This window comes from Harpegnathos saltator, unplaced genomic scaffold (genome assembly GCF_003227715.2).
Source record: "Harpegnathos saltator strain DR-91 unplaced genomic scaffold, Hsal_v8.6 scaffold37, whole genome shotgun sequence".
Lineage (NCBI taxonomy): Eukaryota > Metazoa > Arthropoda > Insecta > Hymenoptera > Formicidae > Harpegnathos > Harpegnathos saltator.
This window is the reverse complement of record NW_020230172.1, coordinates 1019627-1043843: the sequence shown is the minus strand read 5'-3', so window position 1 is coordinate 1043843 and position 24217 is coordinate 1019627. Positions and strand designations below refer to the sequence as shown.

Sequence of the window (24217 nt, the reverse complement as noted above, 5' to 3'; positions counted from 1 at the left end):
ACGTGAGGTGAGGTGATGGTGGTGGTGGTGGTGATTGGTCATCAAGCGCAACAACACAACAACCAGAGGGCCATCTGTAATAAATTACACCAAGGCGTATTTTATTTTTTCCTCCCTTTTTTTTTAAATACGATTTAGTCGTGTCACTAGTGTTGGCTAATTAATTACGTTAAATGGATGTGATGTTGGCTGCTGGTTGTTATAACTGTAATAATCAATTAGTATACTTATTAGAATCATGGCGCAGCAGGTAGGTACACAGGCAAACGGTGTTGCTTTTTTTCCTGATTTTTTTTTCCTCTTTTATGTCAGCTGATTGGTCTAAACTCAATTGACTCTAATTAATCATGATCTAAACATTTCGTTTCCGCATCGAAAAAGAAATGTGCACCTCTCACTTGATGAAATTTCTCTTCACGCTACTGAGTCTGACCCAGTTTTCTGGTTAATTTCGTATTCCTTTTTTTTTTTTGAGTTTTTCGTTTCATTAGGAAGATGTAGATACATTTCGATTATTATGTAATCAATTATGTATAATTGAATAATATTAATTGATACTAATAATATGGTAATAATCATAATAATAATTCCTCACAATAAATGTAAAAGTTGGTACACAGAGATACAAACGACTGCACTTGTTTCTGCGGACAAAAAAGGTTTACAAAACGTGACACATGCACAATACTAGACGAAAACTCGGACAACACAAATCACCAAATTAATTTTCTCTTGTTTCTTTCTTTCTTTTTTTTTTCGTTTCTGCGCCGGTGATCATACAGCGGCGTAGTATTATATTCTTGATATCTTCAATCTGCTGTGTGACCCAATAATTTTTTTTTCTTTATAAATTATATTGATATTTAATTATCTAAAAAAGTTCTAAAACGTCTTGCCTGCAATGTCTGTCGCATATACCACTCTATTGCCTATAAACTATTCCGTTTCCAAACAATGATTGTAAAGTCCTTTCTTTCGACCACGCGAGAGGGTTTGAGACAGACTAACAAGATGTTTGTAACTCTGGATGGAGATAACTCAATTAGTAAAACTGAAACCTTTTCTCTGGCTCAGCGATATTGATAATAAAACCCTATTCGAAATCATAGGTAGTCTGAATTATGCTCTGGAGACTCTTGCCATTAATTCTTCTCGTCTTCATCGTCCTCTTCCTCTTCCTCCGATGCTTCGGCAAGCCATGTTAACCACGAATTTACCTATATATGACACAAATGCATTAATTGTATTAATTTGCGAGTCATTTCACTCGAGATTATTCGCTCGAATATTGATCACGAAACATTTAATGTAATATTCGATTAAAAATGGAAGAATTTTGATACATTCTTAAGCTTCGGTAAAACCAAGTAACGCACTATAGAAGCGATTTTTATTTTTCTCGTATATATTTCTTATTTTTGTAATAATTCACTCAACGTCCAACATGTTATTATCGTTGCTTATCCTTTAATGATAATATATCCTTAAAGCTCTCGTTTCCTTGTTGCGTTCATCTTGATTGATGGCACCAGACCGCGATGGCGAGAAAATACATGCGCAACTTTCTTGGAAACAACACGTTGAAAGGAAGATATATATTCAGAAAATGACACTCGTAATCGATTGAGCAAATGTGTGTTGAGCGTTCCGGAAATTTTCTCTTTATTTTTCAATAATCGATAGCCATAAAAATAACGCGACGAAATCACATCACGTTGGAAAGTAGGATACATATCTTGTTGATTTTACGACTGTTTGTTGATTTTCAAAAGAAGAGAAATGTTTTCGAAATATTTTACAAATTCGCTCCATCTCTCTCGATTGATCGAGCAGGTGTCATTTTATGGACACATTTTTTCAACGTAGTTTGCAGCAATTTTGTGCACATATCTGACACTCGAGGCTTTCGCGATGTGAAGAGAAACTTGAAATTTATTTGTCTGGTTTTATAAACGCGTCAGTTCACTTATTCATTTTATGCATGTGCTTCCTTACTTTCAACGTCCATTGATCAAGATGGCCGCGACGAGAAACCAAGAGCCTTAATGAAGTCTTTATAACGTACTTATAACATAGACTTTATCTACAATAAACCGATTAACGAAATTAATCAAGCCACTAGGAGTTTTGATCGTGTTAGTGTGTGCAATATAGGTCAACATAAGTCTGTTCTTTGTATCTGCGCTTTCTCTCAAGTTCCTTGCAACTCTTTACTTCTCACTCCCATCAAGCGTAAATATGCATTTACTTGATCTGCAATGCAGACACTTGCTACTTTGTGTAGCTATAAAGAGAACGGAGTAATAACGGCAAAGGAGAGCAACCTTCACAAAATTGCCAATTTCACTACTGGATATTTCCAATGAATACAAGAATCTCGAAACGCGTGAATCGACGACCGCTTGCTCAGTGAAGATGATGAGAAAAGAAAGATCCATCCCGACGATCGTATTTACATACCTGGAATAATGCCTTGCCCTTGCCCGGATAAGCATCGGTGACGGCTTCTCTCCATTTGTGGTAGGCTTCCTCTTCGATAACTTCAAGGTTGTAGAGTGCTATGAACCATCGCAGTAGCAGCCCTTTCGGAAAATTGTGCGAGAAGCAGAACACTTGAAGCGCATGGAGAGCCGTTACTTGCGAGTCGATGGTAGTCAGGAATGTGCGAATGAAGCGTGCATATTTCTGCAGTAACGCACTTTCCTTCTCTTGCAGTTGTTTATCCGGATTCACGATCGGATCAACGCCAGGTGCCAGTGTTGTCTCCTGCCGTCACAAACGGAAATTAAAACGTTATAAAGCATCCCCCCCCTCCTCCTTTTTCCCACCTCTAATCTCTATTTTAAAATGACTTGCTCGCAATCGTCTATCGCGGATAATCATTCGAATTTAATACAATTAAGTAAGCCGTTTTCTCTCTTCCTTTTTATTAATGCTAATAACCGAAATAATAGGCAACGACGGTCGCTCGGTTGAGACTAACCTGAGTGATGTACTTGAAAAGTACATTCATCATAGCGTTAATAAACGCGGGATCAGAGTGGTGTTGGGGATCCAGCTTCTCCTTGATCCACTTGTAAAGAGCGTTAGGCGCTGGATCGGCTTCCAATTGACGCCACATGTCCCCTTGGATTCTCAGAAGGGGATAAAGGAAGGTCAATTCTCTGTCCTCCAAGATCTCGCCGAGTCGTTCCTTCGTCTTCTCTGCTTCTGGCAGTTGACTGATAAGATCCACCTTGCTTTCGTTGAAGATCTGCGTGAGCCTCGCCTTGCCCTGGGTCTTGTGCAGTTGCTGGAGCGTCAGCAGGAACAGCGGGTGATGGCGACCGTTTTCCGTTTCCGAGGCGAGATCCGTCAGCTGGATCAGATTGTCCACTATGGCCTTGGCTGTCAGGAAGGCAACGTGGGATGCTACGCAAGGCACGGTACTCTCCTTCTCCGATATACTGGACACGAGTTCCTTCCATCCCTCGCTCACTTGCTGCAGAGTGAGCAGATTCTCCTTCTTCAGGTCGGCCACGAGCTTGGCGGCGAGCTCGCGCTCAGAGTCCCCGCGATCTAGCGTGTTCGAGTACAGCGTGTAGATTGCGTGGCGCAGGAATCGCTCGGGGATCTTAAGATCTTTGAAGGCTGTCAGAGCGTCCTGCACGTTCGTGTGGGACGTGAGATCGTCCATCAGGGCGTTCACCTTCTTCAACACCTCCTCGCGGGTGGGTCCTTTGTCCTTTCTGTCCCGAGCCTTCTCCCTCTTATCCACAGGACCTTGTTTAATCACGATAGCGGGTGGTGTCTCTTTATGCAATAGAGGCGAGCTGGGCTTCAGAATGGCAGTACGTAAGAGAGGCAAGTCTGAACCTCGTCCTGGGAACAAATCTGTGAAATTTGCCGTTAGAATATCTATTGACGCAGATATAAAAATCTTAAGTACAAAGCATAACGACGAGAGAGAGAGAGAGAGAGAGAGAGAGAGAGAGAGAGAGAGAGAGAGAGGGAGGGAGGGAGGGAGGGAGAGAGAGAGAGAGAGGGAGGGAGAGAGAGAGAGAGAGTATAAAGTGTTTGTTAAATAAAGCTTTTGTGCAAACAATTCGGTGTTTGAAGATTCCAGCGCGGATTATAGGATTATGTGACAAATTATCACATTTATTAACATAAGACTGTGATTCCGCGCTTGAAAGATGACGCGAAAGCGCTTACCATTGTTGAGAGGTAGGTTCAAATTGATGTTAGTCTGCTTGAACATCATCGAATTGGCTGAGGGTCTCAGGGACACTTCTTCTGGATGTCCTCCGATCAGCATCTTGTTCTTGTTGAATCGCAGTTGCTCTTTATTGCTATCTGCAACAGAGACAAGACAAACGCGCGTGAGATCGAGACACACGTCGAGACGACAACGCCGATTGACGAGAGACAAGAAGACTCGGTCGCGCCGATTGTGCTTACTATTGTTGAAGTTCTGCGGTAGATTGTGTTGCGGCTGGTTGCGTTTCCCTTCGTAATTGTTCTGATGACGACTCTGGTTCGGATAGTAGCCCGGCTGATTACGTTGGTTAGGTCGGCCGTAACCAACCCCGCCGGGTGTCCCTGCGAATCCATTCGGGCTGAATGGTGATGACATACCGAATGAGGAGGAAGTCAGTGGGATACCTCCCATCATATCGACATCCAGTGCGCCTCGTCCCATCTTTCGTAAAAACTCCGCACCGAGGCGATCGTCCCGTCTGTGGAAACCGTTTCCCCTCGAAGACTCATCGTTGTCGTTGCGGATCTGATTAATGGGCATCGGGCCCTCGCTGCTGGTGGCCTTGCGCGGTTTCCAATCGTCACGGCGTAGCTCAATCACATCGCGCAGCATGAATTTAATGCGTAGAGGAAGTTCCCTACTCTCCGCCAGGGAGTTCATACGTTTGAAGTATTGATCCATGAGTCCGCGGCCCTTATCCGAGTCAAGGATACGGCCGCAGGTACGCATAATCTGGCAGAGACACTCGATATCCTCCGCCGTGTCCCCCCGGGATCCCCCTCGCCTTTTCTTCTCCAGCAACTGCTGGATGCAACGGTGTAAAATCGGCTCCGACACGATTCCCAGTTTGCCGAGCTCCCCGATGAACTTGATGTTACCAAGCATCTTGCGCTTGGCCACCTGCCGGCGCTCCTCCTCCTCGGGACCCAGCTCATCCTGATTCTCAAACGCTTCGCTTGCTTTTGAACGATTTTCGAACTCGTCTTTGCACTTGTTAAGTAAAAGAACTCTGAATGTGCTCTGGCCTTTTTGACTTTCATCGATCGGTTTTCGGGGTTCAAAGTTTGCGGCTTCGTCAGACAGCTGTTTGCACAGCCGTGCGTACATAGAACTGTACTTGGGCTCATCAAGTGCTTTTTCGAAGATCTGAGGACATGAGAATTGACGTTCTTTTTTCTTTTCTTCTTATCAGACGGGAAGAGCTGGCGCTTCTTTCGTGTATACGACTTGCGCACACACACAGAGAGAGAGAGAGAGAGAGAGAGAGAGAGAGAGAGAGAGGGGGGGGGGGGGGGGGGAGAATGAGCGCCCGGTAGTGCGCGCGTTTGCTTATCGAAGACTGAAATGACCTTAAGCTAAGATCTCAAAAGAAGTCTTGACCTGTCGAGCGAGAGAGGGAAAGCGCGCACGGTCGTCGAGATATTTAACGTTTAAAGTCTTGCAAAAAAACTGCTCAGAGAATAATACGGCGCTCGATCACAGCTCGATCGGACGAGCGTACGCGGTCGTTTCTCCGCGTCGTTTGACGAGGGGATATCGCGGCTTCTCTTCCTCTTCTCTCGGACTTATCCCAAACGCGTCCATTACCGGGCGCACTCTTGAAGAAGAACTTGCGTCATACGTACCAAGAAAATAACACCCTTAAGAATCACATGGGAATTAAGCTCAACGTTGAGCAGGTCGTTGCTCAGCTTTGCGAACTTTTCCGGTGTGAGCTTGTTAAGAATACCCCGCACCTTTCTAAAGATAAGATCATTTCGGCTTTCCTGGGTGAGTGCATCGCGTCTAACAGTTGAAGGAGGGATCCAGCGTTGCTCAGTGGATAGGGAGCGAATATCGTCCCTGGAAGGCATCGAATTTTTCTGATTTCAGTGGTCACGTGTAACTAACGAGAGCGGGATATTGTTTTTTTTGTCGGAGCTTTTAATCGCGGATGCGCCTTAGCGGTAAGCGGCGTCCCGCGAGTATCGTTTGTTACAGCCGAACGTTAACTTGGTGGATCCTGACCTTCCTCCCGAGACACGAGAAGCACCCCCCGGTCCTGTGGGGTTGTCCGTTGTTGCGCGTGTTTTGGCCCCCTGAGTGATAAATCACAGCACACAGATCTTCCTTGAGGAAGCTGCAAAAAAAAATCACACGGAAATTCCGATCAATCTTTCGTACGACTGCGATCTTATATATCGCACCTTAGATATATAAATTAATAAATAGAGGAAAAAGTATATCCGTATCAGGGGGGTACTTGTAAGAAAATCGAGCATTTACAAGGCTCTTATTCTTATCAGTCTCTACTTGAGTTGCGGATAAAGCGCTCGACAGCTGCCTTACAGCGCCATCGATTAAGAAATGAGAGCTTCGCTCTCTGAGACTTTCAAACGTGCTTCGTTTCGAAATCGACTCGATTATTCTCACAGGCGTGTACACACACACACCCCCCCCCCTAACATGTACATGATCGCTGCATGTCTTCGCAACGTTTACATGCTGCCTCAGTCTGATAGCTTCGGCACGGTTTAACGGCGCGGGGCGAACATTTCAGCGTGCTCCAAACGCGGCTCTCTCATCGATCATGGCCAATCGTTCTTCATCGCACCGACGCACCGACGACCGAGAGAGCTCGCAATGAACCCGCTCAATAATATTCGAGGACATTCCTTTCATCGCTACCGTGACCCACATATATCGTTTACGACGGTAATCGCGCATGCGATCGCAATTTTAGAGAACGTTCCACTCGCCCGCCGCTCGTTCGCGTCCGCGCTCAATAAGTGGCGCGCACGCGAATCCTCTAGTCCGGTTAACGTACTCGAGAGTCAAATGGTTCAAGGATGGGGGGGATCGTGGTGTGACGGCGAACGTTTCATGAATCAAACGAATCAGCCATTGACGACGAGCCGCCGCGATCAAACACCCTGCCAAATGCCGCCTAACGCGAGCAAAAAGGAGCGCGTGAGAGGGAGTCTCGAGTCTCCGTCCTTCGTCTCCAAGTAGGCGCTCGCAAAAGCGACGAACTGCACGAGAACGAGGAGAATTGCGCTCAATCAATTATGTCATTAACATCAACCCGTACGAACATGTCCGCGGTTCAGCCCGTATCGTAAAAAATGCACCGACTCGGCGTTTATTATCGAAGCTCGCGGTGGGTGGGACTTGTGAAAACAATGTTATTGCCTTCGATGGATATCGCGCCATTGAATCGAGAAGATTCGCTCTGCTCACGGCGCGATTGTTGGCCGATCGATTTCGTCGGAATTTCGTCCGCAGGCCGAAAAGCGAATTCGGTCTCGACAGGAAGAGCCAGAAATTCCGTATGATTGTCAAGTTGGATCCAAGCGATCCTTTCTCTCCGACTCCGACATGGGCCGAGAGAGAGAGAGAGCGAGAGAGAGAGCGAGAGCGAGAGAGAGAGAGAGAGAGAGCAAGCGAGTCCCATCCGGCGCTCTCGGGACACCCTGTGATTCCGAAAGATTCCATCCTCTCTACGATGAAGGTCTTCCGCGGACGAGGCAAGGACCTTCCCCGGGAAGGCGGCTTTGATCTTGCTCGCCGTCGTGAGAGCAAAACGACCGAAACCCATGGACGAGGTAAAGTGGGGAAGGGAGCGTGTATGTGGGGCGCGGCTCATGGTCAGACGGTCAATGAACCCTTCCTCCCCGCTCTCCTGCTCCGCCCCAGGCCAACCCTTCCTCCTGCCCTCCTGCTTCACCTCGAGCGATCTCGCGAACCCCGTCGTCGTCGCGCGCCGCTCGGCTGAGGTCGGTCGACTTCGTGCGTCGGACCGGAGGTCGTGCCCGTTCGGTTAAGCTCTACCGGGTGTCCCAGAACGCTCGACCGCGAATGGAATTTAGGCAGGACGAGGTGGCACGTGTCCAGGTTTCGCGTTCAAGCGCGCGAGGAGCATCCGCCTGCGAAGAGGAGCGATGAACATTCGCGATTTGTTGGGGAAAAACAGCCGATCGGCGTAATCGCGTCGCTGCGGAGGGACGCTGTGACGTCTCTTCACGAGATTGCAATATGCAAGTAACAATAATAATTGCTCTTACACGGCAGGTTCCGTTCGCGGAAACTTCGCGTCCCCGGATAGACGGACACGTCGAATCATCGCAATTATCGCATGTGGTGCGAGAGCCGAGAGCGGCCGTTTGCTTTTTTATCCGACCGATTATCAAAGCAACCGGTTCTTTTTGCTCATTGTTAGCTTCTTCGGTAATAATCGGCCGACACGATGTTCATCGGCTGACCCTCGCAGCGCGGGACGCCGCGAGGAACATCGCGTTTACCTGCGAGCGCAGGTAAATTAAAACGAACATAAATCAGCCGCGTGTACCGTATATCTATGTAAATCCCGTCGGGAGAGAAAACAAGTTGGCCGAGTATATACGAGTGAATTCCCGGTTTCTCGCGTCTCGGAATACCGAATGTTCAGCGAACGTGTCGAGCCGGAGAAGGAAAGATACGCCACCGTATCGCAGAGACTCGACGCTGCAATTTCACGACGATAACAGTGATAGTGTCGAAGAAGCGGCGGGGAGAAAGAAAAATTCGAATAAATCGGGAAAAGAGCGAGAGCGACTTTCCCGGTAGAATTTTACAGCTTGATAACTCCTCCTCCTCCTCCGCCGCCGCCGCCTGCTCGCTGAGCCGCAAGGACACGGAGAGGAGACAACCCCTCGGAGCCGACGTGGCGAGCCCTCCCGCCGCTAACGTGCAATAAAACGTTCAATGTCGTACCGACGGCCACGTTTGGCGTTAAACGAGAGCGCAAGGCTGCCGCCCACTGAAATAGCGTTCTCTAAACATTCGGCTTGAGACTCGGCAGGCTACAGCGGCCGCTAAATGCGCAATGAAAATATCCGGTCTCTCTCGCGGATAAACGTGCACATCCACGTCCGCAGCCGGCGACGACGACGACAACGAGCTTGAATGTCGAGCGAGAGAGAGAGAGAGGGGGGGGGAGAGAGAGAACAATAAAAGAGAAGCAGACAAGATCCGTCTCTCCAGGAGGACGCTCGTCTCACCGCCGACGAGACAAAGTTATCGGCAGACACATACACATACACACACACACACACACACACACACACACACACACACACACACACACTCTCGTGTGCTCGAGGGAAGGTTGCCCTAAATTCGGAATTTCGCAGGTCAACAGTTGATGCGCGACAGAGAGGAAATTGCCTTCACATGTCGCGCCATACGCCAGCAAGCTGCACGAAATCCGAAACGAAGGCGAAGCGCGTTGAATCGCGCCTGTGTATCCTTGGATGCTCGAGCGGATCCTCCGCAAAGGATTATCCCCGAGGCATTCTCCGGTAAGTGGGCCGTCTCTTTTAGACGGCGGCGCCGTCGAGGAATCCAGAGATCCTGATTTTTCTATCAATTTTGGATTTCCGTCGCGACTTTATGGAACTTGAGGCGAGGGACCTCGCGGTGTGATAATCTCTACGTGGTGAATTCGGTGTTGAATCAAGTCGTGTAGATCTTATCTGCGATGCGATATCGAGGATGCGACTGTGAAATTAATATTTGTCGTGCGCTAAATGCCCGAGCTTAAACGGCCGACCGAAACCGGTTGGTAATATCGTCCTTCGTCAATCACCTCCGGGCCGTGCCAGACCCTTTTGTAGGTCACGAAATTTACCTAAGGCTGACGGTCCCTAAGACAGTCGGCCCGTGAAATGTCGAAGTCTCTCATAAAGTTACCATTTGCCGAACAAAATTATTTTTCTACAAATCCACTTCGCTGTTTAAGTAATAAATAATATTACAGTTTGGAGCAAAGCTGGAAGAAACGTGTGTCAACAATATATATATATATATATATATATATAGTATCAAATTTGTGAAAATAATTTTGCCTTCCCGTTGGTGCTCCACAATTCCGGTATTTTTGAAACAAAATGGTCAACGTATTGTTCTAAAATTTTCTTACAATGTCTCTACGTTAATCCTCGATATCATCCATTGGTTTTGTCGACGAGCATTCTTAACACATTTTTTTCTTAAGTATTAAAGTTATAATAATAACTTGACAAAGCTAAAAGAATTGTTAAGCATGAAGCCGGAAGATAATTTTAAGGAAACTACAGACAGTTTGCTGGCCTCGAGGTGTACGCGTGAAGATTTTCGTCGGAATGTCTCACAGTTCCCTCGTGTTTCCAAGGTCTCCCGATTCTTTCCCAATTTCACAGTTGATATCCAGGGAATATTTCCATCGACATACAATTAACGAGTGAAAAGAAGAGAATGCCTACGGACCAACTGCTGAGCAGCACGTGGTCGACAGTCGCGTCGAAGATGGACGACTGATGGGAAAACTTTCGAAAAACCGAGAAACTCGTGTAGAGACTATACAAAGCGTGACGGATTTATGACGCTGTTCTTCCTCCGTCTCTCCCCCCTCGCTTACCTTCCTTCGAGAACCAACGTGTTCACGTGAGGAGTAACAATCTATCGCGCGGATCAAGCGCATCTTTAGCCGCATTAAAGAGCGTCTTGCAGCGATAAAGTGCGCCGCCGTGTGAAAGAGAAACGACGAGAGGAAAAGAGAACGTGAGCGCGTGACACGTGGTCGAAAAAAAAGAAAAAAAAAAATCCCGCGACAGCGCGGACGGAAATCGCGGCGTGATTCGCCGCATGCGAGCTGCGAGATTACGGCATGAGCGCGCACGTGTCGGAATTCACGAGATAATTAAATACGAAAGTCGATGCGCGCGCGCGCGCGCGCTCATTCGGAGATGGCCTTTGTCTACCACCCCCCTCTCTCCTTCCTCCGTCTTCTGTCTGTCTGTCCCTCTAACTTTCGCAGCTAGCTTCTTCGTTCTTGGCAAATATACTATTTCCGAGCGCATATTTATACAGCCGACGATACCCGTTACTTCAGCCGGCAGCCTCCCTCTATTTCCCCCTCCCCTCTCTGCCGTTCTCTACCTGCTGCGGTCCGAAAAAAGATTTCGCGTATCCTTGAGGTGTACAGCGCGCGCAGCCGGCGGATCAACGTCGCGTATTTGTTTGGTAAACCGCGTCAGCTGTTGCACCGCGGACTCGCGCGAAATATCGAGAGAATCGCGCCGATCGTCGAAGGAAACGCGTCCTGCCCGCACGCGACGCAACAATCAGGAGAATAAGGACATGCAATCGCCGGTAGCAAATGTTAACACGCGGCCAGACCTCAAGTCGGTTCTGTACAAGCGCCTTTGTATAAACACGATAAGCGTTGATAACACGCGGTAATTCGACACCCGAAACAAAGGATAACGACATCGGCAGGCGCCGCTCTGGTCCTCGTCGCAAATTCTTGCAAAAGTAATCCGACATCTGCAGAAGAGGCGCGCGGCTTGCTCGAGCGCGTGCGAATATATTCGGCGAATTTCGCGCTCGCTGAGAAAAATGATAACCGCTCGCGCAGCATAGGAATACGTCGGCGCAGCGCTTACAAGGCGAGATAAGAAACGGACGCCTCGTCCTCGTCGTCGTCGTCGTCGTAACGCGCTTTTTCCCCGCCGTGAATAATCGCCCGGCAATTTCGCGGGAATGCAAGCTTCTCTCTCTCTCTCTCTCTCTCTCTCCTCCTCCCGTTCCGATCTGTTTGCGCCCGGTCGGCGTTATAATTCGCGCTTTATCGCGCGAATCGGTATCGCCGGCGGGACGGCGCGCGGCGGCTGAATTAACAACAAAGTGAAATTTAATTCGCGATCGAGTCCGCCGAGTCGGGGAGTTTCTATCTGGATGCGGCGAGGATTTCGCAGCGATTACTTTGCGCGAAATTCTCCTGCGCACCGACGTGGTATCTCAATCAAGTATCTTTCCGCTTCGCGCGCGCGCACCGTTTGTAGCTTGTTTATGTTTTATCGCCGTTCGAGATGGTCGTTATAAAAAATTGTTGAATCCTGGAATCCTTCTTGTTAATCGTGTCTCTCTTACTCTCTTTCGTGTTATCGCTTTGTTCTCTTTGTTTCTCTCCTCTTTCCTATATGCTTTATTGCACTACTTTTGAAAATTCTTATCAGTTGGATGTATGCCGATCCAACTAGGTTATTTGAGAAAACTTTAGAAAATTGAGAAGAATCTTCGTTCCTTGTTAATCGTGCCTTAATTCTCCTCGTGTCATCATGCTTTGTTCTCTTTGTTTCTCGCCTCTTTCCTGTACGCTTCAATGTACTACTACTACTTTTGAAAATTCTTATCAGTTAGATATATGCAGATCCAACTAGATTATTTGAGAAAACTTTAGAAAATTGAGAAGAATCCTCGTTCCTTGTTAATCGTGCCTTAATTCTCCTCATGTCCTCATGCTTTGTTCTCTTTGTTTCTCGCCTCTTTCCTGTACGCTTCAATGTACTACTACTTTTGAAAATTCTTATCAGTCAGATATATGCAGATCCAACTAGATTATTTGACAAAACTTTAGAAAACTGAGAAGAATCCTTATTCCTTGTTAATCGTGTTTTAATTCTCCTCGTGTCATCATGCTTTGTTCTCTCTGTTCCTCTCCTATTTTCTGTACGTTTCACTGTACTACTTTTGAAAATTCTTATCAGTCGGATGGATACAGATTCAACTAGACTACTTGAGAAGACTAAAAAATTTGGAAAAAGAATCGATATACGAAAGAAAAAAGAAAAGAAAAAAGAAAAAAAAAAGAAAAAATATTCTCTCCAAAGCCGCACCGACTCGCCCTCGCTCGGCGAATTTTCTCTCGCAGCTCGAGCGTGCGTTCCTGAGAACTCTGATAGGAATCTCGAGTAGCCGCTTATCGCGCTGGACGCGAATGACGCGGAACGAGCGGCAGCGAATCGATCGCCGACGAGATCGCGCGAGTTTGGTTCTCGCGGATGCGTCCGGGTGATCAGCGAGTGGTTGACCTCTCGGAAGAGAAAGAAACGCAGAGCGAAAGAAGCGGCGCGCCAGATCGCCCGATGCGTACCCGCGCGAGCGCTTTGTGCGTATCAGGCGTCGATGTGACGCCGATAGGATCCTTGAGAGAGATTCACGTCGTGCACAAGGTGTAGGCGCGCGCCGACGACGACGACGCCGCCGCCGCCGTTGAACAAAGAGATAGCGACAGAATGACGCAAAGCGAGCGAGCGAGCAAGTGAACTTCCACCGTCCGCCCCCTTGCCCCTCTTTTCCCACCCGATCTCTTCACCCAGAAACACAATGAGCATTACTTTCCGTTTCCTCGTGACACGTCACTCACACGCCGCTTCCCGATAATCCGGGCGATTCGACGAACCCGAATCCCCCGGCTTCTAATTAACGTGGAACGTTTATATCATTGGATCATTAATATTTCCCAATCACGCCGCTCTCTCGGCCGGTCACGCAAAGCCGTCGCAATAATGGATCACCGCGGATCGTCGGAAGATCAATATCAAAATTTCAACGGTCGAATCATGTTCTCGCTTGTAAACGTAAAATCAACGGCAATCAGCGAACGCCGACAACGATCTAATCGGACTTGTAACAGGACTTCGCGTTGAAGCTGTTAACGTCGCCTCTCTCTCTCTCTCTCTTTCTCTCTCTTCCTGCTCCTCTCGCTCGAGCAGAAAACTGAAGTCGCGTCAAAGTCACAAGTGCCGAGGCTCGACTCGCTGAGGAAGCTAAATCAACCAACGAACCTAGACATGCTTATCGCGCTGCGCAGAGGAGATAACGCGAGTTTAAACGCTTGACGCACTGAGTCACCCGTTCTTTCTCGAAGTATGAGCAATAAAACACGCAACAACTTCGACACACACACACACACACACACTCATCTCCGAAATATGTAGGTAGGTAAAACGGGGAGAGAGAGAGAGAGAGAGAGAGAGAGAGAGAGAGAGAGAGAAAGGGAGAGAGAGAGAGAGAGATAAAGGGGACGACACGACCGCTCGTCGAAAAAGGGACGGAGAGCGATAGATGAGTGAGCAAATCGCCGCTCAAGCTGGCGTCGGGGCCAGCTAATGAAGAGGATTCACGTGAAGTAGCTAGAATTACTCGTCCAGGCTGTTGAACAATAATAGAAAAGATAAGCGACCAGTGCCGGCTACTTGAGTCGCCGGCGCATTTTCTCCGTGGCGGCGGCTTCTCTCTCTCTCTCTCTCTCTCTCTCTCTCTCTCGCGACTCGCTCTCTTCAGCGGAACCGAATGATAACCGTGCGAGATCAATCCGACGCGCCGGGACGCCGCGAATGCCTCGGACTCCAAGAGGAAGATGAAGAAGAATGAGAGTCGGGAATCGCGCGCGCGACGCGTATCCGTCCATTGATGCGCGAGTTTAAATGCGAGCACAAACGCGGGACTATAGCAGTCTACAGACTATAGACTGCTATAGGCTACTCTCGTCGGCCGAAGGAAAATCAGCGCGTCTATTCATAGTCCGATAAGCGTTTTCAAGTCTGCTGCAACAAAGAGGCCGATCGAGCCGCGCGCTGTCTCTGTCTCTCTCCCTCCTTCCTTCCCCCTCTCTGAGCGCGCGCGCATGTGTGTGTATGTGTGTGCGAGTAGCGTGTGTACAGCATGGCGTTTTAAAAGGCGCACACAGCATGCAGTGCGCTACGACGACGACGATGACGATGACGACATACAATCGTGAGCGCGAGGCGCGTTTCAATGGGATAGAACGGGTTTTTTGTCTGCTTTTTCCCCCCTTCGTCTGCTAGCAAAACTCGTTCAGGTGTTGCGCCGGCATTCCGTGGATTACCCGCGAGAAACAAACGCGAGCCCGTCTGGAAGGAACGTCGGAGTCTGCAGACTCCAGAAACGCTTGAATAAAATTATCGCGCTACGTCGTTCTCTCTCTCTCTCTCTCTCTCTCTTCCCTTCTTTGTTTCGGAGGAGATTGACGCGAGCGTTCCGGTAGTACACTCGAACGCTTCGGGAAATTGACGCCGTGTCGGCCGGGGCTGTTAACAAACATGAAGAGTATAAAGAGACGAGACGTTTCCAAAGTCTCGACGAGTACAAAATAGCGAAACGATTGCATCGACGAGTTTGCCGGCATTTGCGTCAAGCACATGCTTCCGTGAAGAAACATGTCCCGAGTACTCGACGTTCAGGACACGTCTTGAAGGACGAGATTCGTTAGCTTGAAGCACAATGTTGAGCAAAGCTTCAAAGCCAGCCCTGAGACTGGCGCTCGGAGATTCCCCGAGCTTCAATCACGGCCCGAGGCGACCGCCACGGCCGCGGAGGAATCCGAATCCGAAGGTAAATTACGAGCTCAATGCGCGAGCTGTCGGCGGGAATGAAAGAGTCCATTGAGAGACGTGTGCGAGAGCGCGAAATCGAATCCCGTTTCGATCGGATGGATCCGCGGCCGAAGATGCGCGTCGATCTTAAAAATAGCACTCGCGCACCTCGCCAATTGACGAGCGCGACTCGTTATCGTTCGTCATGAATCGGGCCGATTCTCCGGCGATAACGAAGCTTTTCTCCGCAAAAGCTGACTCGACTCGCGACTACTTGAAGAGGCGAGGCAAAAATGCGATCACTGGAAAAACGCGAGCGGAAGACAAGCAGTCGAGCCGATCCGAACGTCACACGAGAGAATCGCGCACATCGGCTGTTCCCGACGAGACGTCCGAGAAGCGTGACGACGACGACGACGATAATGATGATGATGATGACGATGACGACGATGACGACGACGACGGAGGCGGCGGCCTGCACACGCCTGCCTGCCTCGCAAAGTCAATCGTGTGTGCATGTGCTCCGGTCTCTCGAGCAGCATCGATCGACGAAGCACGCGTACGTGTATATCGTGCTGGCGTCCGGGAGTGCCCGCTTGCACCTCCGAGGAACAATGCGAGAGACTTCCGGAAGAGGTAAAAGCACGCGGCGGCCTCGCTCTCGCGAGCCTGCGAGGGACGCGTAATGGCGAGATTCCATGCGCTCCGCTCGCTCGCCAGATTCGCCATATTTCGCGAACCTTACGTCGAAGGACGCCGCGAGGACGGTCGCCGAGAGAGAGAGAGAGAGAGAGAGAGAAAGAGAGAGAGAGCAAGAGAGAGAAAGAGAGAGCAAGAGAGAGAAAGAGAGAGAGAGAGAGAGAGAGCGAGCGCGAGGGGATCGAATTCCCACGTCGCAGACCGGGGAACTTGCCGGAGCTCGGGATGCAAAGACGACGGTCTCGAACGAGTGATCGTCTTCGAGATTCGACGTCTCGTCGGGAGGAAAGTCTAAAACCCGTCGGTCGAATCTCGAATCGACACCACCGACGTGAGAAAATAAAAGAAAATATTGCATCATACGTAAACGCGTGAGCAGTGAGAATCCGGAGGGGACTACATTCTACTCTCTAAATCAAAAAGCATGCAGACTTAATTTCTACTCGTCGAGGCGCGACTTAACCCCAGAGAAGCAGGCTCGAAAATACGCCGGGGGGGGGAGGGGAGGGACGCATCGGAAAATGACCTTACGATATCCCGCAGCAAGGCTTGCTCAAGTCAACACGATGAGAAACCGAGGCTCGATACGACGCTACAACGTGGCGTCTCTCAGAGACGCGAGGAGAGTCGAGCGCATTTAAAGCGCAGCCCTCCATCGAAAAACTCATCGAAGCCACTTCTCGCTCGGCGACGCGCGTGTCGCCGTGAAATGCACCGCGAAATTACGACCTCGGCAATCTCCCGCACTCTGGGGTTAAGACGCGCCGACGACGACGATGATGACGACAACGATGAACGAACGAACGAACGTACGTAGAGGAAGCAGGCGCAGGAGGGCTGGCGAGAGTCGCGTGTGTGCGTGCGTGTGTGTGTACGTGTGCGTCGCTGTTCGGCCTCGAGCGGACTCCTAGGAGGCCATGATGACGACGACTCGGACGGCGGATCACGCGTGAGCCTCGCCGCGACACATGCGAGAGATCGACTAACGGCAGAGAGACCGCCGCGCGGACGACGCGGACTCGACGAGAGACAGAGAGAGGGAGGGGGGGGGAGAGAGAGAGAGAGAGAGCGAAGCGCGCACGCGAGCGTCCCTCGGCCACGAAGAAGCGTGGCGTCGACGGCACGTACTAATTCCGGAATTCGTGGAAGCGAGACGCGCGACGCCACGCTGAGGCCGCGGGGAAGAGCCCCTTGTGCTCCGCCGTAGAAAAGCCGGAGCAACGAGCAAGGAACGCCCGATTTCCCGTGCAACGAACTCTCTCTTTCTCTCTCTATTTCGCACGCGCGCGCGCGCTCGATCTCTCTTTCCCTTTCTCTGTCTGTCTCTCTCCCTCTCTTTCTCTCTCTCTCTCTCTCTCTCTCTCGCTCGCTCGCTCCTTCTCTGTCTCTATCTATCTCTCGCGAACGTGCACGTTCTCGCAATTTTTTTCACGCACAAGAATCCCGTCGCGCCCGACAGCCCTCCCCGCGTTCACGTTAGCGTTAAAGTGTCAAACGTGGGAGTTGCGTGGGTGACGACAAATTTCGAGACTCCTCATGGCTCGGCGTGCTCGCTCGCTCGCTCGCTCGCTCGCTCCGCGACGAGCTGGTGAGAGCGAGTGAGTAACGTGCGCGAGAGAAGGAACGCCTCGAGGATTTATCGGAAACGGAAATTCCCGGAGCACGGGGCGGAGGCCAGGTCACGATGATGCATCGTCGTCGTCGTCGTCGTCGTACTAGTAGTAGTAGTAGTTGTTCGTGGTAATTGTCGTCGCCATCGTCGTCGTCGTCACCGTTACCGTCACAGTCCCCTCACACCGACGACATGACACACGCGACCTACGTAAGCCTGCTCATGCGAGGGCTCTCTCTCTCTCTCTCTCTCCGCGAACGAACGAGGAAATTTCTCAGCGGCCGCCGCGGCCGAGCCACGTTTCTCGCGCGGCACAACGCGCCCGGACGATCGCGCTATCGCCGAGCGCACGTTACGCATCACCCACGCCACTCCGCGTCCGTTAATTCGCCGCGCAAAGGCAGGAGCAATCACAATAGCGTTTACTTACGGCCGACGGTTGTTGTTTCTGAAGGCTTTCGCAATCTGTCGGTCGTGCTCGGGAACTTCCGTGCGGCACGTCTCGTCAAGCCAGCGTCCGCCGCGCGACTACCTTCACATACAACGGCGATTCGTCAGTTCGACTGTCGCGCCATCCGGTCGGAAAAAAATTTTCTCACGACGTGGATATTGTTCGGTGGTGATTTCGTCGGAGAAAACGACCGAAAATTCGTCTAGCCGAACCGGGCGTTTAGTTACCACCTTGAGCCCGTCAGTGCGATGATACACACTGGACGGTAGACTAGACGTTTCCGCGTGAGTTAGCAAAAAAGTCACTTCGGCCCGGAATAGCAGTTTGTGCTTCCGGCTGAATATCGCCGCGGAAAATATCGTCGCGCTCGTATCTGCGCGATTGACGATTATTCGGGAAATCGTAAGCTCGCCGTAAGCCGCGCGCGACTGCGGCAACCAGCGAGACGGGATGTTACTCGCGGATTCCAACTCGACTCCGGTGGTGCTCGAGCAATTTCCATAGACAGAAATCGAATTAAATCGATCCCGTCGTGCGAATAACGCGCGAATAAGGCGTGGACGCGAGCGGAGCCGCGAAAATTCGCCGTGCGCTCGTCGTCGAGCCTCGCCTCGTCATTTCGACACGGACACGCCCGTTTCCGGACGTGCATCGTTAAAACGCTAAAAAAAGCGACGCGTCGGTAAATTAGATTTCTGTCCGTGCACACGGACGGGAGTACAAAGGGTCTGTTGTCACACGCGGACGGTGCGTTAGATCGTTTGGGCAACTGTCAGTCGGTCTCCGTTGGACTCGGACTGCTCGGAGCGGCAAGATATCTTTCGCGTTTTTAAATGTGATTCTAACAGGCGGTTTATATTTAGATATTAAGGACATTTGTGATAAACGCACTTAGGTTGGTGAGACACTCCGTCGTACGCCGTCGTCGCCGTCGCACGTCCCGACCTGATCCTCTGCCTCTGCCTTTGCCAATTTAACTCTTAAATGGCCCGTTTGTCTCGCACGCACAATCAGCACGATTACTGTTAAATCTCTCGTATGTCATTGTTCGGCTGGCAGCTCGCGGACGCGCTGTTTGCTCGAGGTCCGTGCGTGCGTTCGAACATTTGTCACTTTGTGAAAATCGCGATGACCTCGCAACAACGACGACGACGACGACGACGACGACGGCGGCGGCGACGACGACGATGACGACGGTGACGAATTTTCATTTTAGTTTCTAGTTATTTAATGAAGCTTGCATCGCTTTAATGAGAATTATATTTACTGTATGTCGCTGGAATATATATTTTTAAACGTGTAATGTCTCAGCTGAAGTTTAATTACAGTCAGATAGCGTGTTGCAAACTCTAAAGTTAGAATTGGTATAGATTTTTCAGAGAAGAGACGCGTGAAAGTGTGTCACATTTGTTATTTGTATTTTTCTCTCCTCAGGATGGCTCATAGCTCTCAAACCTACGGATCTACGGATCACAGAGCGGATGTACCTGATATAGGATTTAGTCCTACCGAACTTTATAGTCTCAGTGAAAATATTACCACTAACATATATACAATTAATACAAGTTGGAGAACCTTGGAAAAAGCTTATAAGAACATTGGAACCAGCAAGGATAGTCAAGGCTTAAGAGACAAAGTGTAAGTACTATCAGAAATATGATAATGAGGGATAGGAATTCTTGATTCGGAAATGGAACAGAAAGACTGACTGATGCACATGTATTTGTGTTTTCCAGGCATGTAACACAATTGAGTACCAACCAGGTGGTCACGCAGACGAGCAAAGACATAGCTAGACTGACAGTACTAATGAGACGTGGTGACAAGCAGCAAAAATTACAAATTGAGAAACTCACAACGGACTTTAAAGATGCATTACAGAGATATTCTTATATGCAGAAGGTACGTTGAATCATAGTAAATATTACACACTTGATACAAAAATGATACATGTTTGATATTTTTATTTGATCTATTTTGTCTGACATTGATGGTGAGATATTCTTTCTTGCAGTCAATTGTGGAGAAAATGAAGAGACATATTTTAGCTTTAACTAATATAGAAAATACAATAGATGAGGAGGAAGTTGATGAGACACAAAGCCTGCTTCAAGCACAGGAACAGCAGCATAGAGCCACACAAAGGTTTGAAAGAAATATATTTCATTCTGCATTTGGCAAAAAGCAATAAGATGTTTATACACTCGTGAGAAATACAGAAAATTTCATCTGTTTAGTTGAGATACAATAGAGTTAGTTTTCATTGGCCATATATTAAAAATGGGATAAATTTGGAATTTCAATGGGAAGATTAAATAATTACGTGTATTATTAATATACAGAAGAGTTGTATAAATCGCAAACACACTTGTGTGGATGATGAGTTGGTTTCAGCAAATGCTGATGTCAATTTGGTGTTGGAAACATTACATGGTGTATATTGTGGCATGCACAGGACGTTTGAATTTCAACAAGGGCTGCTGTTAGAGAGAGAAGACAGAATAAAACGAATTGAGGGGGACATTTTGGACGTAAATCAAATTATGCGTGAGCTTGCAGCATTGGTGCATCAGCAGGGTGATACTATTGGCAAGTACCCATTTCTTCAATATAATTGTATGTACCTTTATACCTTTTGCATGAAATTCAAATCATTTTCTGACCGATGTTTTAATTTGAGTTTCCTGCGCAAAAATAAGCGCTTAAGCAATATTGATTTATTATATAATGAAAACCTGCGACGCTAAAGGATGAAAGATCTAAAAGCAACACCTTACCGATCTCGTTGCTATTTGCCCTCATTACAAAGTGCACTCGGTTTATTGAAGCTAATGACTCTCTTGTAGATACAATCGACAACCATATAGAAAATGTGCATGGCAACGTCGAACTGGGAGCGCAGGAACTGGCGAAGGGAAGTAATTACCAAAGTAAATTTCGTCGAAAAGTCTATATCTTGATGTTACTCGCGATTATAGTTGTCATTGTATTAATTGTTATTCTAGTCACTAAATTAAGTTAGCGTCCCTAGCCTTCGTGGTTCATCCGAGAGGGTAAACGAAAAGGGTTGTCTCAATCTGTCTCGCGCTCATGCGCGCGCGCGCACGAATTTAAAAGTATAATACAACCTTCTACTTCAAAGTAATTGTTTCGCCCACTTCTCTCTGTATGTCGGAAATATAATACGAGGAGAGTATAGAGACTTATTTTATAATCCGCTTACGAGTGAACTATTATCTTCCACGCACAGGAAGATGTTAGCCCTTTCCAGATTTTATAAAAACAGTATTTAATAATTTCATATGTAAAGTATATATGAATTTTTATAGGCTTTTTTTATTCTATATTTTTCGCACTCTAGCTGAATTGTATTGTTACTAAGTAAAATACGAGAATGTGAGTAACGGCTTAGTAAATACTCTTGCCAAATTATACTTGTATGTTTTATCGTGAAAATTATTTCTTTCAAAATAATTTTGTCCTCTAGACATACTGCAGATTTCCTATCCCTATCGTCTCACAAATTTTATGTTGATAATGTGCATGAAAAAGAATTTTATTAAATCATTTGCTTTTCAAACGCTGCTTTGAACACGTTATTATATCGCCGTATCGCTATTACAATACGCAGTAGTGATGTTTCTGACTATCAATAGAAAAATTGATAGAGACACTTTCATTAATATTGTTTTAACAGTTTGCAGTTGTGCACCATTGGCATTACATATTAATTTAACTGAGACGTGTCTTTAGGCAAAATCTATAATCATGCCTAATATACCATGTGAAAAAATCACTCTTTATAAAAAAAGTTGCGCAATTGAAATGTTACCAACTTGTCGCTGCTGCTGTAGACATTATATGCCAACAACCACTGGTCATATAATTCGTTAAAAGAGCATCTAGTGTGGCAAATATTATATTGAATTTATATAATGCATGAAAATCTTATTGTTATGCATTTTCTAAATTGTAATTTTACGTCTATTGTATATTCATTTATATGTATTAAAACCGATATTTTTATTGCTGTACATCCTATTTATATAATAAATGTAATCCCAATTTTATTGAAAATCGTCAGCAATTCAGGCATTGATTCAGTTCTTGCGTACATTGGCTTAGATCATATTGATGCTTGTCATTCGTGATTGTATAAATGTTAATCTATAATAATCTTAAAAGTCTTTATCATGCTTTAAGACATGGGAACAGTTTCGACTATCAATTCATCATACAAATTCGCTTCAAATTATGAGCATTGAGCATATAGTTACTATGTTTCGTGCGTATCTTACGAACGATATCTTTCTACAAATAAAGTCGCAAATAAAGCTAAGTATAACACGTGAATTTTCTCCCGAATATCGCAAAATGCTAACAATATCTATTTTTCTATATATTATTCGTCAATTTACTAGTAACAATTATTTCAACTATTACACGAGACAGTTGCCGTGCTTGTGTATGTTGCATCAATATGAAATAACAAATTGTCTCTTGATACTGTCTGGATATTTTCTTTTAAATTTGGGATATTATTTCGCGTTTAATTAATCGATGCTTCCTCATAATTATATAATCAAAGAGCCGACGCTTATTTGAAATTATATATTGGGAGATACGAGATGAGAAGGACAAATTTACTCGATTGAGACAGCCATTTTCTTGCAGCTACTCGATTCTTACATGATTAGGCATTCCGGATGCTAAAAATCCAAGATATAATTATTAAGGTTATAACCTGAATATTGTATATACAACAATACTAATCATTAACATCACTTAAATAAATAATACAATACGGCATTGATATCAATATCTGCACTTGATGTCAATGATAATAGCTTTATTATATATCTATTGTTGATTTATATGTGCTAAATTAATATTAGACATTAAATTATGTTCTGTTCTTTCCGAATAAAATTTTTTTATACCCCGTACGTATGATATAATTAATATAGAATTGCATCAGAAAGTATAAGGAAGAGGTTACGATACACAAAATTAGGGATATACCTATTTTTATCGAATCTCGATGCTATACTGGTAGAAAAATAGTATCGAGAACGCCTTTTATAGTACAACTTTCGCGCTACAAATCGTTTATTTTAAAACTGGTAAGATTCATATGATTGCTAATAGCGATACACGTTAGATGTCACTAAAATATAAAATGTTTTAGAACACTAGATCTATCTCTCAACATAATAAACGATCCATGTACTGTTAACAATTTCGTAAACGTAAACATTACAATTTAAACATTTTATTATTTTTATATGCAATAACGAATCTTTTGTTACAAAGCTTGTACATAGCGTAAAAAAGAATCTTATCTTTATAGTGGAATATATACATGTGTGTTCAAACTTGTGTCATCAGAGTGTTGATTTGAAAGGGATAGACACCCTACGACGAATGTATGTGAGAAATTAATGTTTGTAGAAAATTTTTTCAGATTTATACTAACAATACGCTCCTATTTACAGAAGTTACTTTGTAAAGGGCAGTGATTCTCCCATGTGAGCCTAACAGCTTTTGTTCCTTACCGCTTATAAATATAGCAGCTTATAAATATAGCAATACGTGCAGTATGCTTTATTATATAAAATATTCGTATCTTAAACATATACAATGTACAAATATAAATTTGTTCTCCTAACAGACTCGGTATTGTTACGTTGTTTGAAATTATCGCGAGATGCAACGATAGACTTATGCGCAAAGTCTTAGAATAAACATATTGTATAATGCAGATATCTGCGTGTAGCGAGTCTATGCTTTTATCTTGTTTTGTTGCTGAGATCGCCTGGCTTTGATTCGTGATTGCAGAGTGAGCAGTAGACCCGCAAGAACGTCGTGATTCGGTAACTTCTTCGCGAACAATAAACGCTTGACTGAATCGTCATACGTGAGAAGGGCCACCATGTTTTGTAAGAGAAATCCTTGACAGTACTCTAACAGCTGCGCGGCGTTGTATACCTACGATTCGTGAAAAAAGGAGATTATACACACGAGCGATTTCCGCGCAA

General features: G+C 46.7%; 3 protein-coding genes across 12 annotated transcripts in view; 1 reads left to right on the top strand and 2 right to left on the bottom strand.

The window, feature by feature from the left end:
- Positions 1–72: 72 nt before the first annotated feature.
- On the bottom strand, positions 73–18343 carry NAT1 (N-acetyltransferase 1). Of its 3 annotated transcripts, none has more exons than XM_011150372.2 (8): positions 16930–17140; positions 6248–6359; positions 5866–6082; positions 4441–5386; positions 4195–4335; positions 2984–3873; positions 2461–2766; positions 73–1217 (listed from the first exon to the last, which is right to left on the bottom strand). In XM_011150372.2, exons 4-8 carry the CDS (start codon positions 5345–5347, stop codon positions 1143–1145), a joined length of 2319 nt encoding a protein of 772 aa, XP_011148674.1. In that variant the 5' UTR covers positions 5348–5386; positions 5866–6082; positions 6248–6359; positions 16930–17140; the 3' UTR covers positions 73–1142. The 3 variants fall into 3 exon arrangements, with proteins under 3 accessions (XP_011148674.1, XP_011148673.1, XP_025156267.1); XM_025300482.1 differs by lacking the exon at positions 16930–17140 and adding an exon at positions 18159–18343 and having other exon boundaries at positions 76–1217; XM_011150371.2 differs by lacking the exons at positions 6248–6359; positions 16930–17140 and having other exon boundaries at positions 5866–6241.
- On the top strand, positions 16004–23744 carry Syx13 (syntaxin 13). Of its 6 annotated transcripts, none has more exons than XM_025300484.1 (6): positions 16004–16053; positions 19614–19817; positions 19916–20081; positions 20194–20324; positions 20635–20768; positions 21026–23744. In XM_025300484.1, exons 2-6 carry the CDS (start codon positions 19615–19617, stop codon positions 21199–21201), a joined length of 810 nt encoding a protein of 269 aa, XP_025156269.1. In that variant the 5' UTR covers positions 16004–16053; position 19614; the 3' UTR covers positions 21202–23744. The 6 variants fall into 6 exon arrangements, with proteins under 6 accessions (XP_025156269.1, XP_011148668.1, XP_025156268.1 ...); XM_011150366.3 differs by lacking the exon at positions 16004–16053 and adding an exon at positions 18287–18463; XM_025300483.1 differs by lacking the exon at positions 16004–16053 and adding an exon at positions 18495–18988.
- Positions 21526–24217, bottom strand: part of LOC105188747 (ankyrin repeat and BTB/POZ domain-containing protein BTBD11) — a 32014-nt gene continuing 29322 nt past the window's right edge. For all 3 annotated transcript variants that reach the window (XM_011150373.3, XM_025300480.1, XM_019843954.2), the window contains one exon: positions 21526–24167. In XM_011150373.3, coding sequence (XP_011148675.1) covers positions 23961–24167 — 207 coding nt within the window. In that variant the 3' untranslated portion in view covers positions 21526–23960. The remainder of the gene's footprint in view (positions 24168–24217) is intronic.